We start from the raw sequence: 23,109 nt of genomic DNA on the forward strand, positions 1-23,109 counted from the left end.
ATCTAACTCAGAAATAGAGATTAAAAGTATAAAGTATGTGGAGGACTAAAACTGTAGTTGCAGTGCTTGTACAGTGAAAGAGCCATGCTTTTACAAGGATCCCGATAATGGTGCAGAGGTGAAGAATCTCAGTTCTTACACTGCTGTGGGGAACTGCTTGTTTGGCATTGTACCAGCTTACTACCTCGTGTCCATCTCCATCTGGCTGGGTTTGCTCAAGCACTGAAGGTGATGGGGAGTCGCTGCACCACTGGTGGGGATGCCACAGCCAGGTGATCTTTGTAGATGTGCTTCAGAGATTGCTCCTGCTTGCATCCCTCCCTATCCACCCTTCCTGGTCTGACTCCCACAGTCACTTTGAGGAGCAGCACAGCCCAGTTTGCCTGACTGGGAGAGAGGAACAAGAAGGAACTGGCTCATCCGTTTGTCCATGTTGAAGTGCTTGTGGACTTGCAATGAAAACAGCAGGGCTTGGAGGAGGGAAGGTGTAGTCTGAAAATGTTCATATTGGGGCTGAGATGTGTCCAAAAGTAGAGGTTTTAGGATGTTTTCATTTCTCTATTTATTTTCTGGGTGGGAATTGAGGCACTCTCTAATTCTTACCTGTTTGGTGATAAGGAGAAGCACCCCTGATCAGTGTTGTGCAAATGCAGGACTGTTCCCAGGTTGTTTGCATCAGAGTAAATTAATTTCTCTGTGTTTTCAAGCAACCCAAAGATGTTAAGGGAGATAAATTTTGCAAGCAAAATATTCTCTTGCCATGAAGAGTGAAACCATTTGTCTCAAATTTGTGACATTTTTCAGCCGGATTACATAGAAACACATATAACTGCATTGCTGTGGCATTAGGAAACACACTTTTAGTTGAGCTTTCCTTTATTTTTTTCAGTACAAATTGTTTTCCAGCCAAAGATGTGTTTGCCCTAGAAAGGTGGTCATTGATCATGTCTCCTTGTTGGTCTTAGAATCACAGAATACTTAGGGTTGGAAAGGACCTTAAGATCATCCAGTTCCAACCCCACTGCCATGGGCAGGGACACCTCACACTAAGCCAGGTCACCCAAGCCTCTGTCCAACCTGGCCTTGAACACTGCTAGGGATGGAGCATTCACAGCTTCCTTGGGCAACCCATTCCAGTGCCTCACCACCCTCAGAGTAAAGAACTTCTTCCTTATATCTAACCTAAACTTCCCTTGTTGTCCTGGGTCCAGCAGTAGCAGTCATTTTTTTCTCCTTCTTAGTAGCTGGTGTAGTGTTTTGAAATAAGTTTGAACCCATCAGCCCTTGTCCTATCACTACAGTCCCTAATGAAGTCTTCTGTAGCTGTGTCTAGTAGCATGCGGTGCCCACCAAACCCTGGAAGGATGTGGTTAATGCTTTAAGAAGTTAGCACAGAGATGTAGCACTACTGAATAAACCAAACCTCTGTATGAGATAGTGAATGTACTGAGAAGGGAACAAGACTGCAGGGTGTAAATGTGTCCTCTTCATGGAGTCAAGAAAACTTCCCACCTGAGGTTGCTGGTGACAACACAATCTTTGGCTTGCTGTGTGAGGGAGGTGGGATACTAGATCTAATCAATCTGTATTGATTAATCTTCTGAGCTGGTAAAGAACCCTGTACATCAGCTTTTCTGAATATCTGAATTCCTTCTGATCACCTTTTTCCTTCTAGGATTGCCGTCTTCCATCCCTCACTGCCTGTTTTGCTTCCTTTCAGCTTGACCGGGAAAGAAGCTCTGACCCACTTCCCATCCCTGGGATCCTCCACAAACGCTGCCCAGGGGAAGGTCCACATGAAGCAGTGTGACTTGCTGAAGCTGTCCCGCAAGCAGAAGAGGCTGTGCCGGAGGGAGCCTGGCTTGGCAGAGACCTTGCGGGATGCCATCCGGCTTGGAGTCATGGAGTGCCAGTACCAGTTCCGCAGCGAGCGCTGGAACTGCAGCTTGGAGGGACGGACCAGCCTGCTGAAGCGAGGTACAAGGTAGTCTTTTGTTTGCAATATAAAATCCCACTTGGTGCTGTAGCCCCTGGAATATACATATTGCTCAGCCTGGAGAAGAGAAGGCTCCTTAAGGGGAGACCTTAGAGCAGCTCCAGTGCCTAAAGGGAAATGGAAAATGGAAATGGAAATGGGAAATGGAAATTTCCTACAGGAAACATGGAGGGGGGGCTTTGGACAAGGGCCTGTAGGGACAGGCCAAGGGGGATGGCTTTAACCTGCCAGAGGGGAGACTGAGATGAGCTCTTAGGCAGAAGTTCTTCCCTGTGAGGGTGCTGAGGCGCTGGCCCAGGGTGCCCAGAGAAGCTGTGGCTGCCCCATCCCTGGCAGTGTTCAAGGCCAGCTTGGACGGGCTTGGAGCAACCTGCTCTAATGGAAGGTGTCCCTGTCCCTGGCAGGGGTTGGAGCTGGATGAGCTTCAAGGTCCTTTCCAACTCAAACCGGTCTGGGATTCTATGATTTCAAATTAAGCAAAGTGGGGCAGAAACCAGGGAGTGCAGGTCATCTGTTTTTCCTAGGAATGGCAGCTGTACAGTTTGGGCCGTTTGGTAACAAAATATGTCTTATCCTCATCTTTCCTGCACAGTCTATCACAGATTGAAAAGTAGAAGGAAATTCACAGCCTTGGCTTATGGATTTTGGTCCAAGACCAGAGTTTCCTAGGCTTGCCATCTTCCTTGACTGTCAAATGCGGACGAAACTGAAAAAATAAGGATTCATGCTTTATGTCAAGGGTCATTTTAAGAGAAGATTCTTTTTAGCTCTTAGGATTATCACTGTATGTAAATCTTTGCTGTTCTCAGATACAGAATTTAATCCTAATTTTCTGTTAGAAAAGGCTATTTATCAGCATTGAGGCATTTCGGTGCATGTTGTCAAATATCTCCTAAGACTCTTTCACATTGATCTGGAGTTTCTGCAGAAATTCAGCCAGACTGGGCAGAAAATCCACTGGCTTCTCTTTCACCCAATGCTTTAGAGGAAGAAAATGTTCTATAAATGCTCTATTTGAGGTAGGAGGGAGCATAATAAATCCTTCAAATTGCGAGAACTTGAGAAAAATGGAATGAAGACAGACCCCAAAATAATTTCCTAATACAAGCTCCCAGAGCATGCATACACACTTTGCTAAACCTGTCTACATCCAAACAATGCCTGGCTGCCTGTTACCATTTCTGCTCTCCATTAATGTTTAGTAGCATTTACTGTTACAGTCTGCAGTATTAATGGAGTTTCAGACCTTTGATAATGTTCAGTAGCTTAGTTCTTTCAAAAAGGGGCTGAATAAGCCAATATTAACCTTGATGAATTGAAAACATGAATTTTAATTAACATCGGGATTGCAACATTTTAACATTTCCATTTAAAATTATCAGGTTTTCTTAAATACTACATTTATATTTTAGCAAACCAGCACATACAACATCAAATTTACTTCATTGCCAGGCTCTATTTTGGCTTTTTTACTGCACTGTGGAAGAAGCAGTTCGTGATCATGTTGAGTGTCTTTCTGACATCTGTACCTTCATCAACCTCAGAGAACTTGAAAATGACAATTGAATAATCCTCATCTTCAAATAGCTGGAAAATATTTCATTCTGTCCTGGTGGCATGCCTTAACATTTCCAGGGACTCCTGACTGACAAAATAAAATATCACCTGTAATTTAAAACCTGTTTTGGCAGATGAGGAGAAGCGTTTGAAAACTTTTATTACACAATCTTAAGGATCAAATGATGATTTAATACAGAAAAGTATGCTGTGTGCATTTCCTATATGAGAGGGCAGTTGGCTGGAAGCAATCATTAGCTCTTTTTTTCCATTACCTTGCAAACAGGCTAGTTTCACAAAGAACATGAATGCTTTCAGCTATCACTTTTGATCTGTTCCTCACACATTCCTACTGCCGTCTTGCTGCTGCCTTGGACATTGTTGGTCGGACAAAGGACTATGCTCTTTTCACACACAGAGTGATGGAGAGTTTTAAAAATGATTAAATCATGCGATATTGCCATGGTGTTGGAGAAAGCGTGAGGAAAACCACACGCTTTTTAAGTGTCTTAGATGGTTTTATGAGTGCAAGAGGGGAAAAAAGATCGTGCTCAGTGAGATGGTTCATTTTTGTAGTAAGTGAAAACTTAACTCGCAGTCACAACTGAAACACTGTGCTACCTGATTCAGATCACAAATGCTTTTCCTGCTTCTACAGATGCCACCATCTTTTTTCCTCCTATTTATATATTTCTAGTAGGAAAAAAAAAAAAAAAAAAAAAACCAAACTTTACGGGTTTTGAAATGCCAGATTTATTATTTTCACAGTCGGCACCATTTCTTGTTTTATACTGACACTCCTCTAGATACAATTGGAAACTCCTTTTCCATAACCTACAATCCTTCTGTGACCGAAGGATATTACTCTCCACTGATTCATGCAAAATTGTCCTGTGTTCCTTCTCCACTGCTTTAAAAATCCATGCAAATAGTCTGATTTAAGTGTATTCTGGAGAGACATTTCAAGCCATCTTGTTGCACAGTGGTGGCTGCTGTCTTTATAAAAAGCAGTGGTGAATTTTTGTTTCCAAGGTGTGTCAGAAAGGCAGTCCATTGCTGCTAGGGTCAGGTAAGAAGTATTTCATCTCGAACAACATGGATATTTGGGGGAAATAAATACCTACAATAAAGACAGCTCAAATCCAGCCACTCAGAAAAAATCCTTCTGGAGAGATGAGCAATCTTTCCATCCATTAATCCATTTCTTTCCTTCACGTTGGTTAGATTCTTTGACCTTCGAGCAGTGATTTCTTTGATGTGATGAAGAATCTAGGAGTGGTACAAAGCAGGGCCACTGACACAGGGATGGAGAATTTCCATTCGTGAAGATTTTGAGAACTCAGCTGGACAAAGCCCTGAGCAACTTTGGCATTGGAGTTAGCCCTGCTTTGAGCAGGAGGTGGTACTAAACACCTTGAGGAGGCCTCTGGGCTCCCCTGTTTTGGTTGGTTGGGTTTGGATTTTTGTTCCTATTTCTCTTTTTTCTTTTCTTCTTTTTTTCTTCCCCAGAGATGTCTCTTCCACTTGGTCTGAAATGCTCACACAGTCTTTCATATAGCGTTGTAAAATCTTTGCCCTTGAGCGTCTTTCCTTTGGCAGAATCACCATATGGCAAAGCTCCTTCTATTCTAGTTTTCCTTGTGGTCTAGATCGCACCACACCACAGAACAGTGTCTTGCCATTGCAGCAAACATTGTTCTGTATTTATAGGCAGCCGAGCTAAGAAATAATTCCAGGGAGTTCAGGGGAAGACTTGGACATATGCAAGAGGGAGCTGGTTTGCTTCAACATCTTGAAATTCAACTCTGATGGATGTTTGCGACTGAAGTGCCCAGGAAATTCATCTGCATTTGGATGTTCTCCCCTTGCACTTAGTGTTTAGGATTTCATTTAGTCATTATCAACACAGTCAATGGGGTCAGGAGAGTGACTCATCCCTAAAACAGAGAGCCTGGGAATCCACTCCAGGCTCCACTGGCTGTGGTGACAAGATATCCATTGACATAGTGGGTGGGTAGATACGCAGGACTCATGGAGAAACCCCTATTTAGATCCTCTCAAACCATGCTTGTTGGAGCTGATTGCTGCTCATTTGTGCTAGGTCCCACTGAAAATCCAGCTTCAATAGCTGCTGTGCTGCTCACTGTTATCCCACAAGCACCATTCAGTGTTGCCTTTACTCATGTGATTTGTGAATTAAACAATTCAATGGTGATCAATTCCTTATGACAAAGTAGAAGGAATCATCTTAGACTTTTCAGACAAGCATTTGGCAGCCCGGTGACATTGACCCTTTGCCATAAAAGGAGGTTTGGTGGGAGGAGAAGGAGGAGACGATTTGGAAGTCTGCTTGTTATCTCCAGTTACTGCTGTCTGCAGTGGCCTGACCACAAGCAGTGGTCTCTGATTTCAAGTGGGTTGAAACCTGACCAGCAATTACATGGAATGCCACAGAAGAAACTAAACCATCACTGCTCAGAAATAGCAGAATCAGTGTGGTATTCCACAAAGTCAGATTTAGCAGGGTATGTGGAGCTGACTGGTAGTGCTAGCTTTATATGGTATGGGAAAGAGTTTTCAAAATGCTCTCCTCTCTTTTGGTATGATTTAGTGACATTTTTTCATTATTCCTCCAGTACCCCAGGAGATTTTATAGAGAATCATCAACCAGAGAACTTAGTTGCAAGTTACTTGTCCCAGTGGTACAGCAACTAAAATGGTGAGGCAGGAAGCAGTTTTATTGATGTCCTTGACAGCCACCTTTTCTTGACTCTCATCCACATCCATACTGTTGCTAGATCTTTCCTCTAAAACTCTGCAATTCCAAACAGCTCCTATGAAGTCTATATTGAAGTTCCTAATGCAGCCTCTCCATTGTGTTCATGATAAGTCAATTTTTATTCTTCTTACAGATAGCTATCAGAACTCTTTGTCCTTGTCTTTGCTCAGATTTGTGGTGACTTCACTCAGATCTCAGCAGTCAGTGGTCTCATCTATTATTACAGCTGGATGGGAATTCTTTGAGGGAACAGAATGATGGAAAGATTTGACGTTGGACTGGATGAATTCTAGAAGTGCCTTCCAACCTCTGCTCAGAGGGCTAACTGCAAGACTAGATCAGATCTCTGTGGTTTCCGATGTGGAATTTTCCAATGTGGAATGTTCTTTTGCTTCAATGTGTTTTCTTCCACGCAACATACATGCAGGAGACTTGTCCTTCTTGCCCACGATGTCCTTCAACATGGAACCATTCCAGTCAAACTACAAGTGCTTTTTCCATACGAAATGCTACTGTGCTAACACAGTCTCAATTACAAATATTTTAAATAGCAAATCAGATTTTTAACATATTTTTCAGTCTCTTCTAAATATTTCCTGATTTTAAGCCCCAACATGGTTTCAATGTCCGTCTTCACACCTATCAGCTCTGTGGTGAGCATGAGGACAAATGGAGTTTCATGACCGCTGCTTTTTACAGTTGAATGTTCTCCCAAGACTACGTGGCTGTTGCCACCCATCCCTTCATTCATGAGTGGTCTCCTGTCATCATATTGAAACAGTCACAGCCACCAGGTGAGGCTGGGGTGTTACTACATCAGTTACTTCAAACATGATACTCAGTTTCTCTGCTAGGAATAGTGTGCAGTTAATGGAAGAGTTTTGTCTCTTTCTGTTTCCAAGTCTTTTGCTTGAGTTTAGCTCATGAGCTGAGGAGAGACGGTGGGGTGGATGAACACCTTATTTTGCCTTTTCTGCTCCTACCTTCTCCTAATCCTTCTCCTGTGCAGGTTTTAAGGAGACTGCCTTCCTCTATGCCGTATCCTCTGCTGCCCTCACCCACTCCCTGGCCAGAGCATGCAGCGCTGGGCGCATGGAGCGCTGCACCTGCGATGACTCCCCAGACCTGGAGAACCGCAAGGCCTGGCAATGGGGAGTCTGTGGAGACAACCTCAAATACAGCACCAAGTTCCTGAAGAAGTTCTTAGGGCAGAAGAGGATTGGCAAAGACCTGAGGGCCAAGGTGGACATCCACAACACCAACGTTGGCATCAAGGTGAGCAGCTGCACTAGCAGGACTAGAATGAAGTTAGGACTCAGTGCAAGTCTTCTAAGCCGTGATCAGCCAAGGCTGTTTGTGAGAGGGCTGTTCATGGCCCCTACTCACAAACCAGACCTGCCTACCTCTGTGTCATGGACCTTACAACACTGAGAGCTCCTTGGAATGACTCCTGTACTCTGGGGTGAGGAGTTGCATGTTGAGGGGTAGGGTAGCATCCTGTATCCTCTAGTGGCATCATGGGCTGAGTGACAGCAATGCACAGCATGGTAACAGCTGTAAAACTCAATGGCTGAGTTAATTCATGGACATAGGGAGTTTGGGGAACAGCTAAAGCTTCAGAGATGGTGAAGTTGGCACTCTTGAGATCAGTTCTGAGTTTAGTTTTTCCTCCATAAAATAGGAATAACAATAAGTACTGAATAATACCAGTATAACTGAGGTACTTCCAGCCTGTCTGCAATCGGACTCTACCCAGAACTAGGCTTATGGTCCTGGCAGATAATGACTACCCTTTCTGTTCATCATCAGGCTGTGAAAAATGGTCTCAAAACCACATGCAAGTGCCACGGGGTCTCCGGCTCATGTGCTGTCCGGACATGCTGGAAGCAGCTTTCTCCTTTCCATGAGATTGGACGACTGCTGAAGCTGCGCTACGATGATGCCGTCAAGGTCTTCAGCACCACCAATGATGCTGTGGGACACTCGGAACTGGCTGGCCCACAGAAACACAGCCATTCACCCAAGCACCCTGCTTCACCCTGCTCTACTGACTTGGTGTATGTGGAAGATTCCCCTAGTTTCTGTCGTCCCAGCAAATACTCCCTGGGAACTGCTGGGAGGACCTGCTCTCGGGAAGGCAACTGTGACAGCATGTGCTGTGGACGAGGCTACAACACCCAAAGTCGGCTGGTTACCTTCTCTTGCCACTGTCAAGTGCAGTGGTGTTGCTATGTTGAATGCCAACAGTGCATGCAGGAAGAGGTTGTCTACAGCTGCAAGCAGTAAAGACAGTGCTAGAGGGTCAAGACAAGTCCTAGAGTACAAGGAAGTGGTAGGGAGGGAGAGATGTGATTCTCTGCTGTGTGGTGAGGGCAAAGGCAAGCACCAAAAATGTCCAGTGCTCCTATTATCTCAATGTTGAGACCCTCCAGTCTGGGGAGGACTCCTATATGAGGGGTGAAAACCAGAGGTTTTGTCAGGTATCAGATCAGGAAGCAGGGTCAGAGAGTGGGGGTAATGTGGGGACAGCAGAAATACTGAAGCAGTCAAAAATATCTCTCTTGAGCTAAAACTTGTACTCTGATCTGCAGGAACACCCCCTCCTCCATCTCTAACTTGCACTTCTATAAATGCATTGGGGTGGTGAAACTGAAATTCTGAGGGCTTGAATTGAGGGACCAGGAAAGGAACTAAGCAGAGACTGGATCCTGATGTAGCAGAGCCAGCTGTGCTCCTGCACCAAGGCAAAATGACTCTGGCAGCAGAGATTTTCAGTGCTGTTCTCTGGCTGCGGCTTGAACCCTTTCTGCTTTGAACTCAAAGACACGCTGTTGAGTAATCTCATCTTGATGCAAGAATTATGCCTCAGAAATACCAGTTTACAAACAAATGGAGCTCATGTCCATACTCTCCCAGGTCGAAGTCTGGATGTGAGACTCTAAGTGCATGTTAACCATGTTTCAATCTTGCTGTACACAGGAGACCTGGAATTGCTTCTGTTACAGTGTACGTAAGGCAGAGACTCAGACGAGGTCTGGGAAGTGACCCCTCTGCAGCATGCTGCCTTGCAGAGAGTTATTTATGGTGGTGGATCCAGAGTGATGGTGCCAATTACGCATCTTTCCGCCTCCCTCGGCTTGTCCCAGTCAAACCTTTTTGTCTCATCACTTTTTTGTCTCGTGTGTACCACTCTGCCCTGATGCCCAAGGTCCATCCCATCCCACAGTTCTGCCCTGTGCTGATGACAGGGAACATTTCTCAAAGGCAATAAGGAACCACAGGAACTGGGACATCTTATAAATTGCAAGTCTTACCTTATAAATTGACAATCTCTGCACAGGGGAGTTAGATATACCCGGATAATGCAGGCACCTGGCAGGAGAGAAGGTGACCTGGGGGAAAAGAACACAGTCCACTAGACGGTTGTGATGCCCTGACTTTGAGTTGTATTTACCTAGCTCACTTTAAACTGAACACAACATAAGCAACTTGTTTTGTTTCTTTTGGCTGTGTTTTGGGAATGGCATTCCCTGCCCGGCCACCAGGTACACACAGATATACGTAGCACAAACTGGGTATTGAACTCTATTACAGTGCTTGGCAATGTATTTGACTGCTCCAGAACGTGTCCTGGTTAATCCTACACCAGCAGTCAGAGTGTTTTTATTGTGAACAGCTCTGGAGTGCCTCTGAGATAAGAAAGCTGCTGTATTTACTCAATGTTGGTAATGGCTATAAACCAGCAAGTAGGATGCCTGTGTGGAGATGGGCTGGTGCTGGAAAGAATACTTAAACGCTTAAACTCAGACCAAAATTCATTGGCAATGTAATGGATAAAGATGCTGGTGTGGGTTGCCTAGATGGGCTCATCCATAGGCTGAATTGGACAGTTTTCAAGGTGATCAAGTTCTCCTAATGAGAGGTCAGATCTCACCTCTATTCTCCAGCTCTTGAGTGTGGATCTCCATTCATTTACTGTGCTTTGGACAATCACATTGCAGCGAGGAGTGTGAACTTACACTCTCTTTGTCTTCACCTTGTTGCCCTTTTGGGTTTTTTTTACAACTATTTCTGATTTCTGCTTCATAAAAGGATGAAGGAGAGCTGTCTCAGAGCAGATCTAGTCATTAACTGGCTCTTTAGAGGCCACTGTGACCTTCCCTTTGGCTACCTACAGGTCTTTTAATGGGCTTATTCCTTTTTATCCCATTTCTGGCTCAAGTTAACTAGAACTGAATTAAAGTGCTTATGACAGGCATAGTACTGCAAATAGGGCTAATTGGCCTGGTTTTTGTTCTACCTCCTAAATACCTAAGGACTTAATATTGAACAGACCATTATTTACGTGTTGGCTTTAATCTTTTTAGAGTTGAAATCTTCCCATGAGTCTCAATGTTTAGCACTCAATGAAAAAGCATCCAAGTAAGTTAAAATTGGCATCATTGGTGAAGTGACAAAGGAACTAGCTCTGCTCTACGCTTCTGATCCCAAGCCATATGGCCTACTGGCTTGTTCCATCAGAGAGGATGGAAATACCACATCACGGGAGGGATATTTGGGGATCCCATGCCATTGCATGGAGCATTCTCATTTAACCAGGGACTGGGACTCAGTGGAAGGAGGGGGGAAGCACAGTGGATCCTCCAGTGGAGGAGATACCTCTCTGTCCTCCTGCTTTTCTCAAAGCTGTACTTGTTAGTTGTCTACTGGCCAGTAATTTCTGGGCATGCACAATCCATTCTCCACACCCAGATATTGTAATCTGAGGGCAACTACAATGAATGCTCCTAGATGGTGGAAACTTCTCTTGATAGTCTCACATTTCAAAGTGAAGGTTTTTGGCTTGTTCAGACTCACTCTTCTGTACTATTCCTGTAAAAAACAGAGGAGAAAAGGCACACAAGAACAGGCACATTAGGGAAGTCTTTTAGTCTTCTCCAATGACCTGGTCCTGCAGTGAGCATGGAAGGAAATATACGTTGCTAACAGCTTTCATTTACCTGTGAAGAGCATTTCAAATCTGTAGGCTAGTTCTCCCATCCACATGGCAAAAAGTGTTATTTTAATAATACCTTTCATCTGGCTCCAAATGCTGCAATGCTTCGAGCAGTAGGTAAATGCATTTCAGAGGCATGTTAGATGTTTTGCACAACAGACTCAAAACCAAGACCAGAAGGATGGTGAGAGGACCAGACATCTTTATTTAGGCAGCTCAATGAAGCCCCTTCACTATGGATAATTTGGACTAAACTGGTCCTTTGGCACTCTTTCAGGCAAAGAAGGCACATTTAAAGCAGGATTAGGTACTGCTTTGCAGCACTTGAAAACGGTCTTGGGTTATTTTGTGTGTGTGGTCCCTGTCATATGGACTTTGTGGCAGTGTCCCCAAGTCGCTTACCACTGGTGTCTGTGAAACGTGAAGAGATCACCTCTAGTTAATGTTTCCTTCAGGAATCAAGACCAAGCATCCTCTTGAGCAAAGCTCTTCTGCCACCTCCTGGAAATACGGGATGTGAGGACCTGGACCTCCATTTGGTCTGTGTGTGAGCTGCATCCTTACAAATCCAGCACATGTGATGCCTCTTGGTGCAAAGAAGCTACTGGAATGAGAGGCTGGAGATATAAAGGGATCCCACTTAAGCCTTTATGTGGGAATCTTTTTAGCAGCAAAGGTGAAAGCTTCTGCCCTGGCTATAAAAGAATCCTTTCCCGAGTGCAAATGTATCTCAATGTGCCCAACAATGGTAAAAATCTGAGCTGCATATGCTTTCCTGTATAGTTTTTTGATTCAGGATGAACCCATTCCTATGATGTACCTAAGATCCAAGTAACCTGAGAACGGCGATAGCTCTAGTACTCCTAAACTGGTTGGGACCTTCACTACCCACACCAGGGCTACTCTGCAGACACAGGTTAGTCCCTAGCCTTGTGTGTACTTCCTAGGCTACTTTTTAATGCCTCTCCTGGTGTGTTGTGGTGCTGGGCTTGGTAGCAGTGGATCCAGGATGCTTATTGCAAGAGGGAAATAGCAATCCATCAGAAAAGTTTTGTAGAAGTATATAAAGTTCCAGTATGGAGGGGCCCCATGATCCCCAAATAAAGAGCTGAACCTCCTTGGGAAGAAATCACATATCTGGAGGCTGCTGGGTGAAATGGTTATACACCAGTATTCCTTGTGGTGTAACCAGGGATCCTATCCTAGCACTTATTTGCTGTGATGGAAGGGCAGTGCAATGCTGAGGTCAGGAGTGTTTTATTAGATCAACAGATATGGCCATGGAAGCCAAGAAACGCTAATGAGCAGAGTAACAAACCCCACTTCCACACCTTGTGTGAGACTGGAAAGATGGTTTGTGACAACAGAATCTGTCACTTGAAAACAAAAAAAGGCTGGGCTTTAAGGGAAACAAAACATTTGTCTACCTCAAGATGTACAACTTTTGTGACAAGAAATATGGATGTTATTTATATATTTTTATATATCCTCTATAGAGAAAATGGTGCTATGGGGTTTAAGTCGCATTACAGTCCTGCTTCTATGTTGTCCTCATTTTTATATAATCCTCTTGATTATAACATGTGTATCTGTGTACCTGGCTGTGTTGTCCAGTATTGCACTGGTGTCTGCACTGCTGGTGTTCTTGTCAGTCAATAAATACATAAAAAGTTGTCTTCTAAGAATGTAATTTCTGCCTTTCAAGGCGCATCCCCCTGGAAATAGCTTTGAATTAACTCCACTCCTCCATTGCCACATTGACATTATTCCTCTAGTTCTGCCTTAGCTGCATCCTCTCCAGAAGACAACAGGAAATGTCCATTTCTGCCCACCCAACAGTAAGGGTTGAGCTCAAGTATGTTTGTGTTAAGGAGATGTGACACTCAGGGAGCCAAATCTCATAGAATCATAGAATAGTTAGGGTTGGAAAGGACCTTAAGATCATCCAGTTCCTGCCCCCCTGCTATGGGCAGGGACACCCAACCTGTAGCTGTGCCTGGGATTGCCCCGACCCAGGTGTAGGACCTTGCACTTGGCATGGTTAAACTTCATCAGGTTGGCATCAGCCCACCTCACAAGCGTGTCAAAGTCCCTCTGGATGGCATCCCTTCCCTCCGGCGTATCAACAGAACCACACAGCTTGGTGCCATCTGCAAACTTGCTGAAGGCGCATCAATCCCTCTGTCCATGTCACCAACAACGATGTTGAGCAAGACCTGCATGACTCTTACTTCCAGCACATTGTCCCAAGGCTTTGATTAGGAACCTGAGTTGGCAGTGTTGGATGGTATCATCTCTGTCAGCTCCAAGCAAAAGTACCCATTCCTATTGGCACTCCATGTTAAACAGTACATTTTAAATATTAATGTCTACAGATAAGATATTTTGGCAACTATAGCAGATAGAAACTGCCCATCAAAATAGAAATTTAGGAAACTTTTGTATCCCTTTTGTTTGTGGATTGAGATATCCCATAGTTTTCTGTACTTACTGATACTCCTCATTTCTAATCAAGGTGCGTATTTTCCCCTGGAACTTACATTTCTCAGCTGTTGTTTAATCCAGTGTCACAAATGTTTTCCAGAGCATTTTGGAGATTTTTCTCCTTTTTGTCTTGGTTAGTGGAATATGAGGTCTGCTAATATCGATGCCTTGGATCTATCAGGTGTTGATGATATTGTCAATATCTGTTGGGAAAACATTTTGGATGCAGAAATAAGCCCCAAGACTACAAGGGAAAGGTCCCTTACAGGAGGTATGTTAAAACTGCTCGGCTGCTAGCCCTGTTTTAGCAGCCTTGCAGAACCAAGATATAGTACCTACGGGGATGCTTTTAACAGAATGGACAACAGGGCACCTAGATTTTGTCACGTTTGCTCTATCTGCTGCCAGCTGCTTTCCTATATCATTGCAGGCATCTGGGAATGGATATTTAGATGTCACATCGTGTTGAACTATAAGACATCTGCTTTAGTGCCAGGTGCAGTATCATCTGTAGAGGCACGTGTGTTCTCACATTTCAACTGCTTTGCACCTTAATAGACCCCTGCTTATGTAGAGAAATTGTAGATGTCTGTGCGAAATTCTGCTCAACAGCTTTGTTGCATCCTCCCCCCCACTCCCCAAAACACCCCCCCAGATCCCAGCTATACACACTGCTCCAGGTGTTTGTTCCTGGGAGTTCTGCAGGTCTCCTGTATGACACTTACCAGTGTCATGTTATCAGTTATCAGGCTGATGACACAACTCTGTGTATGGACAGGATGAAGAAGCTGACCAAGACAAGACTTTGTGCTGCTGAAACGTCTCCAGAAGGAGGTCTTCTTGGATCCAGGTCCTACTTATTAAATCAGTGGCCTTCTGAGTCACCTGCTGGCCCTTGGAAAGGCTCTGCTGTGAATCTAAGCTTGCCTGGTCCTGTTGTAGATACAAATCCATACCCTCTAGTTGCTTCCATACCACCTTCTTGACTGCTGCCTGACCCGATGTGCTGGCTTTCCTCCAATGCTCCTTACCACACTTTGCTTTTGACCCACTTTCTTTTCCCTCTCCCATCCCTGATTCAACCCAGATTCTTTCTGCTTTCTTCCATGCTGCTCTTGTCAAACCCTACCTGGGTCTTCCATTTCTCCATCCCCTCTTGCTTTTAGGAGGAAAGTTATTCATGGCATTGCACTGCCACAGGCAAGCTCCAGTGCAAAAATACCTTGGGAGCATGGGGGCATGGCTGGGGTTAGCAGGGTAAGCAGGGCAAGCAGGGCCAAATCCAGCCATATCCATAAAGAGGCTGCTCAACCATGCTGGTAAAATACATTATATGTGGAAAGGGAGCACAGTTGTTGGTCCTCCAGCTCCCTGTGTGGCTACAGCTGTGGTTTATACCCATCTGTAGGGCATAGTCCCAGGTTTTGGGACTAGTGTTTGTCCTGAGAAGAGCTGTCAACAGGGTGCGAGTGGGGGTTCTCATACAATCACTCCAATTCCCATCAGAAAGTCACCTGGTCTGGAAGAACTGGGAGATGCCAACAGGTCCTTGTCCCCTTGAGTGTATCCCAGTTACAGCCCAAAATCAGGGGTTGTTTTAATTTTCCTCTCAATTTTGTGGCAGTTTCTTCTGGTGTTCAATCATTTCACCCTTTCCCGACTTCTGCGGGTCTAGTAAAGGAGGAAAGGAAAAAAGAGCAGCAACAAGTTCTTCCCTCTGAGGGTGCTTAGGCGCTGGTGCCCAGAGAAGCTGTGGCTGCCCCATCCCTGGCAGCGTTCAAGGCCAGCTTGGACACAGGGACTTGGAGCAAGCTGCTCTAGTGGAAGGTGTCCCTGCCCATGGCAGGGGTTGGAGCTGGATGAGCTTTAAGGTCCCTTCAACCCGAATCACTCTGGGATTCTAAGACCATGACTAAAACCTGCAGCATCACCTAGCTTGAGCACAAGTGACCCACAGGGAGAGCAGAAGCCAGGAGACAAGTGCAGATGAGGTGGGAAACCCCTTCCCAACCGTGTTTGCAGGAGATGCTTGCCTGTTTGCCTGACAAGCCCAGCATCATGTAAGCCAGAGATTGTGCACTGATCCAGGTTGTGATTGTTGTGTTGCTGACTTGGAAGATGGGAAGAATGTTCCCCTCCCTGCTATCCAACCCCCCCCGAGGTCACCTGAAGCCAGCTACTTATATCAAAACCCTAAAATCTCCTTAAATGTGGTTTCCCCTCTCTGCTGAGCTGCTCTCTGGTTTACCCTGTGTGCCTAGAGGCTCTGAGAGCCACAGCCATGCAGGTGCTGTGGAGGATGGAGGGCTCTTTTCCTACTCTGGCTTTGGGAAGTATGGGAGAATTGCTGAAGCAGGAGGGTGACACACATCAGGAGCCAGAGCTGCCAGCAGCCCGTCTCACGTTTCCTCCAGCTTGGGCTGTAGAAAGAGCTGGGTCAGGTTTGAACAGGAAGCTTAGTCTGGGGCTCATAGCCCAAGGTCAAATGAGATTCTGCAACACAGCGGCTTGTCGTATTAGGCTTCCTTAACCCCCAGCATCCAAGAAAGGTTCTGGGGGAAACAGAGCAGCATGGCCATCTTCTGATGCATGACTCCAGCATCATCTTCCTAGCTCTGTTGTTGATGTGTCTGTGACTGTGGGCAGCTCCCCCATGGTCTCAACTTGTCTATTTGGGCAGCACATTACAAAGATGCCCAGGCTGATACTAGGCCTCCAGGCTTCCAGGTTGACTGAAGAGATTTCTATTGAGAAATGTCCTGGTTTTGGCTGGGATAGAGTTGATTTTATTCCTCATGGCTGGTGCGATGTGGGGACTGATGTGTTTTCCTCTAGGCCAGAGGCTCTGCAACCCATCCACAGTGCCCAGAACTACCTGGGAGCCCCCTTCTAACACGATGCCATCTCTTAGATCTCTGAACAATCTGCTCTGCACAGCCTCTTCTTCACTGATTATTAATGTTGCTGTCAGTTTGGATTACAGCCCTCTACTTTCTTTGTCTCAGCTTAAAATACTTGTGGTTTCGTATTCTGTCAGAAGAGATATATAAGAGAAGAGCTTTGCTCGAAGTGCAGATGATGATGGAAAAGGAATGTGCTGCTACATATTCCTGCAGAAGTTTTTAAAGGATTCCTTAGGACTTACTGATTTCATGTTTGGAAGAGACAGTCAGATACTGACGGAGCTATCCAGCTATCTTCTAAGCTCCCATATCTTTTGGTTTTCTTTCTGCTTTCTTATTCCACGGTTAGATTTACAATCACTCCTTTCATTGTCCCCAAATGCTCCTTTTATTCATTAGTCAGAAAGAAGTTCCCTTATTTCATGTGTTGGCCATAAAATCTGTTTCTTTTGCTATTGTCTATTGCCTTTTCTGGTCTGAGTTCCATTACTGTTGTCGACAACACCACCTTTCCACCTTTTGTCATATATGAGGATGCTTGACCTAGATCTTGGGTTGCTCCAGCTTTGGACAAGTTCCTCTATGGTAGGGGCCAGATCTCCTGATTCTTTTCCTTCCCTGCGTGCATTTTCATTCTCGCAGTGTCTTTCATCAAAATTGAGCATAGATGTTAGAGGACGGTAAGCAGTGAAATGCAGTTGTCTCCAGATTTGCAACTGGAATATCTGGGGTTTTGTGTTAGTGCCTGGAAAGATATCAGGGGTTGTGGACAGGTTGTAGATAGGGGAGTTGTCTTGTTAGTGCAAGAGCTGTTTTTTTATGGCACAGACTGGGTATCACAGGAAGAAAAAGACCAAGGCAAGCACCAAAGGAGCTATGAACAGGGTACACTAGTTCATCCCTCCCCCATTCATTATTACACTAGGTATCTTAGAGTGATGAGGCACTGGAATGGTTTGCCCAGGGAAGCTGTGAATGCTCCATCCCTGGCAGTGTTCAAGGCCATGTTGGACAGAGCCTTGGGTGACACGGTTTAGTGTGAGGTATCCCTGCCAATGGCAGGGGGGTTGGAACTGGATGATCTTAAGGTCCTTTCCAACCCAAACCATTCTATGATTCTATGATCTAAGAATAGCCAAACTGAGAGTCAGGGGAGCAAGAACAGGTAGGACAGGTCTGCTGTGCCTGTGGCTTTTTCATGTGCCTACACCCAGCAGAACGAGGCATTGCATGCCCCTCCATCGTTTGCTGCTGCTAATGATTCCTTCTGCCTGGAGGACACGGTTGGGATCGATGGAGGGTCAGCCGTTGGACACACATTTCCCAATGCCCAACATAGCACACAGGGTCAGGGAGCTAATCATCACTCCTATCTCACCTGCCCTGCTGCGGTGTCCAGCCTAGGGCAATTGGAGGTGCATTAAAGATTAAACAAGAGGTGGGGGGTCTAGTGAGTGTGTTGGAGTAATTCCAGGGTGGGTGGGCAGTGCTTGGCCCAAGCAAGTGGAGTTTTGCTTCAGCGGCTCCTACTTTAGATCTTTCAGCCGAACAAACCGGCGGCATCTCTGTTGAGACAAAAAAGTGCCTCTAGCTAAAATTCCACTATCTGACCTCAGAAGGGCTCCAGCTGTTTCTGCCACCAACATAGCAGCTAGAAGAAGAGTTTCAAAGAGGTTGGCCATGCTGAAAGAGAACCCCACGTCTTCAGAGAGCCTGCAGGACAGAGCTGTCCTCTTCCTCGCTCACCTCTTTCAGCATAAGTACAACCACAGGGTGGCCTGAGTGTTGGCTGTTCTCAGATAAGTGTTTGTCACTTGCCAGCATCATGCCATGTAGATTTACTGGAATCATAGAATAGTTAGGGTTGGAAAGGACCTTAAGATCATCCAGTTCCAACCCCCCCTGCCATGGGCAGGGACACCTCACACTAAACCATGCCACTCAAGGCTATGTACAACCCGGCCTTGAATACTGCCAGGGATGGAGCATTCACAACTTCCTTGGGCAACCCATTCCACTGCCTCACCAGCCTCACAGTAAAGAACTTCCTCTTTATATCCAGTTTAAACTTCCCCTGTTTAAGTTTCAACCCGTTACCCCTTGTCCTGTCACTACAGTTTCTAATGAAGAGTCCCTCCCCAGCATCCCTATAGGCCCCCTTCAGACACTGGAAGATACTGGAAGACCTTGACACCTCTTGTAAGGTGGGTAGACCAGACAATTGCCTTGCCTTGCCATTCCTAATGCCTCCAACCTCTAAAATCAGTACACTGCAACTCCCATCCCTACTGAAATAAGAATATTTTCATGGGATTAGGAAAGCACCTTCCATTTGAGGTGTGCTTAGTGGCACGAGGGCTCATCCCATAGCTCTGAATGTATCAGTGTCAGCCTTGGATACGACTTTGGCAGGCAGTTCACACACCTTCCTCCTTTGCAGGGCTAATCAGCATGTTGTGTGTTAATATCTAGTGTTAACATGTCTTTTCTGGCTCTTGTGGTCATGGGACTGCATTCATATCTGCTTGGGTGCCTATGAGACATCCCCAGTAGCTGTGACTCTTGAGGATGACTGTAAATCTCGGGAAGCAGGAAAGTGGTATGTGTGGCACTTAGTGATGCTGTCTGGAGCTGTGTCATCCTGCAGCCCCCCAGATTCACAGCCATTATTGTGTAATTCACCAAAAAGAAGCAGAGGACTCTTATTAATGCAGAGTAATGTGCTAAGCCAGAGTTACAGCATGAGGCAAAGGTGGGACTCCCCATTTCTCCTGGGAAGCATTAAAACTGTCTGCTTCCAGGACATTCATTTTAAACACTTGCCATTTAGTCAACGATCCTTCCTAAGGCATTTTGACATGGTGAGGGCTGTCAGAGCTTCCTCTACTAATAATTCCATGTCCCAACCTCAACTAGTTACTCTGTGCTCCCTTTATGACCAGTGGAAGAATCAAGCCCTTAAAGGATGGATGCTAAGAAAGGCCAGATGAATTGCACTGAGCCTTTTTTCTTCACTAAGAATGAGCAGAGCCTGAGGTGACTGGTTTGCACTTGACATCTCACTATTGAGCTCCAGAATGGAGATGAATCCCATTCCATGCAGTTTCAGGCCCTGGACACTCACCTCCATGCTCCTCTTGCTGCTTGTGGGTAATGTTTGCAATGGCATTAATGCCATTAATCAAAGCATTTTTCAGTTGTGCTGATCATCTGGCCTTGCTTCTGACCATGGGGCTTCATGCTCTCCAGCTAGACTGGTTGTAAAGCTTTCTCTCCAGAGGCTGTCACCCAGGTTTGCCATTGACAGAAGAACACGGGTTGCAGTCACTGTTCTTACAAACTGAGCATTATGTATTTCGTGTGATACAAGGGAATTGTTATTCATTTACTGGAATTATCCTTTTATCAAGTCAGTTTCCTATTGCATTTCACCCTTCACTGCTCTGGCAGTTCATTCTTTTAACAAGGCTGTTTCTATTCTTGGAAGTATATTTAAGAGGTTTTGTAATTTCACCGTGAAATAGAGAGCGTTTCCTTCTCTTTCAAGAAATCTGTTCCAAGCATTCCTAACTTCTGGAGAACTTGGAACAACAATGAACAAACCCATCATGAAATTACAAGATAACAAACTAACAGGGCCTCGAAAGAACATTCCTAAAATGGTCATAGAAAATAATGTTGTTGTATTTTAATTTTAAGCACTTTCCTCATGTGAGATTTTGTTTTCTGTTTCCTGTCATAGCCTTTGTTGCCCCAGTCCTGACTTGTGCTGGAAATCTGCTCCTGGCTCCTTTTGTAAACTTCTGGTGAGGCTCATGAGAGGGATTCAAGCAGTGGTAACCAAACTGTGCAATGCACAATTCCAGGTATCCAGTCACGCACAACCCGGAGTACAGCATTAGTGAGGACTGGATTACCTACAAAGCAGGATAGCACAGGGCAGCTAATCAGGTAACAAGCCTGACAAGGGCCTGTAGGGACAGGCCAAGGGGAATGGCTTTAACCTGCCATAGGGGAGACTGAGATGAGTTCTTAGGCAGAAGCTCTTCCCTGTAAGGGTGCTGAGGCGCTGGCACACGGTGCCCAGAGAAGCTGTGGCTGCCCCATCCCTGGCAGTGTTCAAGGCCAGGTTGGACACGCAGGCACCCTGCTCTAGTGCAAGGTGTCCCTGCCCATGGCAGGGGTTGGAAGTGGATGACCTTTAAGATCCTTTCCAACCCAAACCAGTCTGGGATTCTATGATTCTATGGAATAGCTGTCTTGTTGCTGAGGCATTGAATGAGAATGGATTTTAAAAATATAGAATCTGTGATGTGGTTCAGCAAACAAAAGCAGGGTTCAGATGAAACATATTCCACTTGGTCTAAGTAAGAGTGAAGAGCAAGTCGGTAATGAAAGTGAAAGACAGAGAAGCCCTACTGAATTGTATCAAAAATTAAGAGTTAAAGAGAAAGTAGGTTCTTAGACAGCAAGACAAATTGAAGACCCCGCATCTACATTTCAAAGACTTCGTTGTCCCAAGGCAAGAAAACAAAATGGTATTTGCATATTCAATGACACTGGAAGAGTTTCTGAAGGCATCAGTCAAATGGAAGAAACTGAGAGAAGAGAGGTAAAATCAGCCTACAATGTACATCTTCAAATTCAAAAATGAGATGGAAAGAATAGGAGGGGAAGATCCTAAGAGGGTCCTTTGACGCTTGTTTTGTGTGTTGTACATGGGGAAGTTGTGACTTAAAGCTGCACTTCAGTGATAGGCTATATCTAACTTAAGGGCTTTGGGTGCTCCAACTGTGCTGCACAACAGCTTCATGACTCAATGTATTGATCTGGAATAAACTTTTTGTGCCAGCTTAGATTTGTTCCAATAGGGCTGATTGGTTAACTCTGTGCCAGCATATTTCATGTCAGATACATCACCAGGATGCAAACAGAAGTAGTGTTTTGTTGGACCCCTCTCAGCTTGCCTGTAGGCCTTTTCATCAGTCCCTTCTTACTCTCTTCCAATCCAAGTCAGTTGTCTCCACACACCCTTCATATGGAGCTCAGGGCCTCAAGTGTTTCTTTCCACCTTGGACGTTCAGCATCTCCATGATACATCATCATGGAATATGATGTATTCTTTCCTACTCACTTATCCCTAATAAGCCACGAACACATCTCTTTCTGTAGAATTTCCTGAAATTCCTAGTAGAAGATACTGGACAGAAAGCCAGGGACACCGCTGTCCTCTCAGCCCTTAAGTCAGACCAGCCATGAGCGTAACAAATGGAGAGACATCATTGCTCCATCTGGACAGTGCATGGCAGTAAGAATGAGCACTCATTTTCTAGCAATGGCTTTGCCTGAGGTTATTGGAATGACTTTTGGTAAGCTGAAAGTCTCTTAAATCTTTAAAGAGGGAAGAACTGGAATGTCTGAAATGGAAGAGCAGTGAAGAAAGCACTCAAATACAGCTACTCTGAGTAATACTTTACTTGGGGGCTCCAGAAGTTTGAAAGAAAAACAAACCCCAAATCCAACAAATCCTTCTGCAAATTTCTCCAGGGAATATTGTGAATATTTTCAGGAAATCTGCACATGCGTCTATGCTGAACATCCTCAAGTGTGAGATTCTTGGAGGAATTTGAGCCCAGTGGGATATGCTAAGAACATGGAAAGCAAAATGTCTTCATTCATGGCTTTCTCAGGAAGACCAATACACGACCCAAGTCCTAGACACTTCGTGGCTATCTTATCCTTGCCAGAGCAGACAAATCTACTGACAATGGCCAGGGCTGAAACAGGTCTGAGTCCTTTGAAAAATCAGGGAAAACCCCCGATTTTTGGAGGCATCCAAAGGTATTTTTGCATCTTCTCCAACTCAGCAGTGATCCTCTGGACTGCTTTGATGGTTTTACACAGCAAGTGTGATCCAAATCCAGGCCTAACCCCCTCGCTACCTGCTCAGTTACCACTTGACAGGCAGCAGAGCTCGCTGGGGGTCAAGCAGTGATGTTTGACAGTGATTGTTCACTAAAGTGAGCAGCAGAGCCTAATGCGGGGTCATTCATTAGGGACTTTCTGACCGGTCAGCTGCCGTATTAAAGCTGGTCAAAGGTCTCTCCAAACATTTACCATCCATTAAAAGCTAACCTTTCGGTGTGGATGTTTGAGCTTTGAGTTCTTCAATAGCTGCGGGCTATGCATAAGACTTGGTGCTTCTCCGGGGGTCTATTACACTGTCAAACACAGCTCAGCCTTCCTAAACACCCCAGCAGCATTCCTGAAGTGGATTCGCCCTCCCCACCTCCCATCACTCCTCCAGGAGGCTGAAAGCTATGAACAGCCTGCTGGCAGCTGGACATTCCTTATGGGCACTGTCAAGTTTGCTGGTCTTCTCCTTCCGAAAATA

General features: G+C 45.2%; 1 protein-coding gene across 1 annotated transcript; it reads left to right on the plus strand.

The window, feature by feature from the left end:
* Nucleotides 1–1,727: 1,727 nt before the first annotated feature.
* On the plus strand, nucleotides 1,728–8,618 carry WNT9B (Wnt family member 9B; the record flags this gene model as incomplete). The annotated part of the gene is made up of 3 exons (XM_080633354.1): nucleotides 1,728–1,977; nucleotides 7,342–7,607; nucleotides 8,142–8,618. Exons 1-3 carry the CDS (start codon nucleotides 1,797–1,799, stop codon nucleotides 8,616–8,618), a joined length of 924 nt encoding a protein of 307 aa, XP_080489480.1. The 5' UTR covers nucleotides 1,728–1,796.
* Between the last annotated feature and the right edge of the window lie 14,491 nt (nucleotides 8,619–23,109).

Source organism: Psittacula echo, assembly GCF_963264785.1.
Source record: "Psittacula echo genome assembly, chromosome: 23".
NCBI lineage: Eukaryota > Metazoa > Chordata > Aves > Psittaciformes > Psittacidae > Psittacula > Psittacula echo.